This window comes from Bidens hawaiensis, unplaced genomic scaffold (genome assembly GCF_021521415.1).
Source record: "Bidens hawaiensis isolate Kalapana, Puna unplaced genomic scaffold, B.hawaiensis_p1.1 tig00058698_1, whole genome shotgun sequence".
In the NCBI taxonomy this organism is placed as follows: Eukaryota; Viridiplantae; Streptophyta; class Magnoliopsida; order Asterales; family Asteraceae; genus Bidens; species Bidens hawaiensis.
The window spans coordinates 41,948-46,204 of record NW_027500560.1 but is presented as its reverse complement, the minus strand read 5'-3'; the positions used below and the strand labels follow the sequence as shown (position 1 = coordinate 46,204).

Genomic DNA, 4,257 nt, shown 5'->3' with positions numbered 1-4,257 from the left:
CACAACATGACGTTAGAAGACGAGGGCAAAGCTATCTGCCAAAACTACCAAGGTGACATTCCGCCACAACCGTCCACAATCAGTGATCAACAAAGACTTCATAACATAGCAAATATCAAGAGCCGTGAGATACACGGGAATCTTCGACATGAGTTGGTTGAACATTTGTGGGCGAGGCAACCCGATGATCTTGTATTAGATTAGTGTTATTATTAAGTATTATTGTTTGTTTAATTTTTAGTATGTTTTTTTTTATTTTGAATTTTAGATATTAATGTGTTTTTTTTATTAATGTGTGTTTTTTTAATAATTTATGAGTTTTTTTAATAATACGTTGTTTGAATATATTTATAAAAAAATAAAAAAAAAATTTTCGTTGGAGCCCCTGTTGGAGCCCCTTCACACCAGGGCCAGGGCTCCAACGGGGGCTCCAACAACCCCCTTATCCAGTTTCTCTCTCTGCCACACGTCATAATATTATTGGTTGGAGCCCCCACTAAAGCCCCCATTAGAGCCCCCACACCCCTCAGCCTAACTAATAACATTTTTCATGGCTCTTCACTAAAGAACCATCACTTCATCTCTTACATAATTCAAAAACGATTATGATATAACAACGAATACAATAAAACTTATACATTATTCTGAATTTGAAATTCGAACCCGGGAAGAGAAACGGGTTTATAAAATTTATCACTTAACTTGAATACATAAAGGTTGGCTAAACGCACCGCTCGCTCTAACTTTTGTTGAAGTACTCCTTGGAAACATCAAATTAGCAAGTTTTTTTTCTTTTTTATTATTTTTTTTTATTTTTACGTTATCTTTTGGTATGAAAACTAGAGAAATTACTCTTGTGATTAGTTAAGAGGGAGTGAGGTACGTTTAGCACAACACTATTATAAAATATTTTCCTTATTCTTTGCTTGATCCGGGTCCTAGATGACCAAATGTATCATCTTGTAGAACAAAACTGGTGGTAACATGAGACGGAACTCCCCTATTGATCTCCCTTCGATCAATGTCATACGACATATAAGGACAATCAACACTATAATGTTGAACGAAACTCGCGTTCCTAGTTTTAATGTTTTTCTCGGTTACCTCATCAAGTGATAATGATTCTTTAAGGCCTGAGGCACAATTTCTTGGTTGTGTTTGATAAAACACTTTCGAGAGAATGATCTCCCCGTCTTTTTCCTCCTCGTTGCTACCAAGGTGATATTGGTGCATCACCCAATTTGTTTTCTCGGGTTTCTTTTGTCTACCATGGTTTGTGTAAAGCACGAGTATCTTTTTGTACCCGCCTATTGAACCTGAAATCAAGACGGGTCTGGTCTTGCCTGTTTTGTGCCATCTTGTTTCACCCCTTTCGTCATCCATGAGAACCTTTCGTCTCTTACGTGTGCCAGTTGTGTAAGCCTTCGAAGGACGGTGAAAGAAATGGCGAATTTGCCCATCGTTGCTAACCCCTGCATGCATAATAGATAGTTTTTGGTTAATTATGTGGGCTTGAAATGTTTAAAGAAATGGTCATTATAAAAATCAATTCAAATTGTTGTTCAATTTGAAAGCATCAAAATATCAACAAATTGTTAAAATTTGCTCGAAGTATAGGAGATAATCTAATAATATAAACGGAGTACATCATAAACTACTCTATTTCAGTTTTTAGCAATACCATAGCACTCATCAATATCCTTCATAAGAAGGTGATTGATAATTTTTTCTAGTGGAAGCTAGATATTGTTTCTGAATTTATAAAACTAATAAATATTATTACCAGACAGTGAAAGATATCGTTGTTGAATTTTAAAGAACTAATAAATATTATTACTAAATAATATATACGTATAGTATCTATATATATCAAATATAAGTTTTTCTATAGAAGTAATTAAATGAAGAACATAATTACCTGGTAATTTTTCAGGATGAGTATAACAAATCCCGGTTTCACCTTCAATTGTAGGAATAAATTCATCAATAAGGGGATGAAGCTCATTAGTATCACATCCAACCTTAGCCTTCAAGTGCTCAATAATTTCTTGATCGGTCGGGTGGAACTTCACTCCGGCTGGTAAACCGGGCAAGTCATGAATCAACTCCTGTTTTTGTAAATCATTACGGTTTCAAAGCGCGTCTAAAGCTACAAATTAATAAAAAAATTTAACACGACTCGAAATGAACATAAACCTTAGCTTGAAGTTGTATGGTATGTCCACAAGAAGGGCATGAACTTGTGATAATATTATTTCTTGAAGAAGTTGAGAGGTTTTGGAGGGTATTGCTTTTATCTTTACACCAAGTCATTTCTGTTGTTTTTGGCTGATTTCATGCTCATTCCAAATGGAGTAATTTGTGTAACCTCAAAGTAAAGCAACTAGACAAGAAAGATTAATATATTCTCAATAAAGAAAGATAACAAATTGGTTGGAGTACATATGAATTAAAGAGCCAAAAGAAAGTAAATTCTCTATCTTTTAAAGAATCATTGTGAGAACCAAGTCTAGCTTCTTGTAGGTGTGTTTCTTTTTTATAATACACGAAAAGAGTGATACGCGAACCTGATTTTGTTTCTCGGCGTCGGGAAAGAATAGAATCGATCCCTCTTTGCTAACTTTATCTTCTATGAAACCCTAAATTTTCATCAAGAAAACACCTCAAAGACTCTTGATATATATATATATAGAGAGAGATGGAGAGTTTATGGGTACTTCCTTTGTTGATATTTTATTTGGTAAGAGTGAAGGAATGAAATTGGTGTTTTGTAGACATAAAGAAATAGGATTGCTTGGAAGCCAAGTTTAGTTATGTTTAGGTGGCTAGGCAGACAAGTACAAATCTTAATGAAGTGGCGGGTTTCTTTCCTTTTATTTTCTTTTGTGGTAAGAAGGAATTTTTGCAACTACTAAGATGAAATTACCAAAATGCCCTCTCGTCGATTGCTAAACACGTAGGTAAGTTACTAACTTTTTTACACTGCTGAACGAATTGAAGAGCTGTTAACACATTTAGGCAATCCAGTTTGTAAACAAGATTTGTGACCTTTTTAAGTTTAAAGAAAAAATATTAAGAACAAGAAACTAAAAAACTTAATTAATTTAAAATGGATAGAGTGGAGATGAAGCAACAGTATGTAGATAGAGGGAGAGAGCTGCAGCGTCAACCTAGAGTATGGTCAAAGCCATCCATCTATATGGGCTATTTTACCATAATTATGTGTTGATTTGGTCTCTACATATATGTATGTGGATGTCACATATATATGAATAGCAAAACTACACCAACTTTATAACTTACTTATGTCGTTTGCTTGTATCTATATGTATATGTAATATGTAAGCCGAGCAAATACTAGCTTGAGCTTGACTAGAACTTCATACAAGCAGGATCGCTAAACTCAATTTAGCTCGACGTTACAACTTATTTTATTATAATGGCAAGCATATGGATTGATTTTGCGGCTTTGCCAAAATAAAACTTTACTTACCCGAATGAAAATTACGTAGGTTACATGATTTTTTATTCTTCCATTGGCTTAACCTAGAGTAAGGTGGTGCCATCCACTCCGTCACTTCATCAATGTGAAACAAAGAAACAAAGAGCAATGCTTGACCGTTAAACAAAAAGATAATTATTGTATTGTAGAATGTGCTTTAACATTTGAAATTACTTAAAATATATGTATCACACTGTAGATATAATGCACAAAAGTTGCCATTTGGGTCTTGGGGTGAATCCATATCAAGAGAGGTATACCAAGAGGCACAGAGACATGTATACAATTTACAAGTTTCTAGTTCTACTTTATTCATTCTCATGTAGTGTACATCCTTTTTGAGATTATTAAGTTTTCCTAGAATTTATGTTCACAACCAATACTTCTGATATTTACACATACAAACATATGCATATGCAAAAGAATTAGACCAAACTACATATATTTTCGAAACACACATATTTTTATCAGTTTTTATTTCTATCAGGGCCGGCTCCGAGAAGACGAAATTTTTTTTGGGCCAAAGACGAAATTTTTTTTGGGCTTAAGTAATAAAAAATATTTTGTTGCGTTTAAACAATTTAATTTTAAGTGGGTTTATATATCATACCTCTTTGTCACTAGACCAAGTTAGTTGTTATGTAATTGTGTTGAAACATTGATTATACATATTTATTTTCATAAAAATACATATAATTTAAAAAAAAATTCGGGCCTAGCGGGGTGTCGGGTCTTTGGCTGTCGACTACCCCACC

At 33.9% G+C, this 4,257-nt stretch overlaps 1 protein-coding gene across 1 annotated transcript; it reads right to left on the bottom strand.

Moving 5' to 3' along the window:
• Positions 1–589: 589 nt before the first annotated feature.
• On the bottom strand, positions 590–2,643 carry LOC143602346 (NAC domain-containing protein 73-like). Its single transcript, XM_077079488.1, has 4 exons — positions 2,568–2,643; positions 2,197–2,383; positions 1,919–2,108; positions 590–1,472 (listed from the first exon to the last, which is right to left on the bottom strand). Exons 2-4 carry the CDS (start codon positions 2,311–2,313, stop codon positions 916–918), a joined length of 864 nt encoding a protein of 287 aa, XP_076935603.1. The 5' UTR covers positions 2,314–2,383; positions 2,568–2,643; the 3' UTR covers positions 590–915.
• Positions 2,644–4,257: the final 1,614 nt, after the last annotated feature.

What these genes read in the sequence shown, in the direction of transcription:
- LOC143602346 (XM_077079488.1), bottom strand. Translation starts at nt 2,313, where the DNA reads ATGACTTGGTGTAAAGATAAAAGCAATACCCTCCAAAACCTCTCAACT. An exon ending in CCATACAACTTCAAGCTAAG is followed by an intron (nt 2,109 to 2,196) that starts GTTTATGTTCAT and finishes TTACAAAAACAG; the next exon opens with GAGTTGATTCATGACTTGCC. An exon ending in TCATCCTGAAAAATTACCAG is followed by an intron (nt 1,473 to 1,918) that starts GTAATTATGTTC and finishes TTATGCATGCAG; the next exon opens with GGGTTAGCAACGATGGGCAA.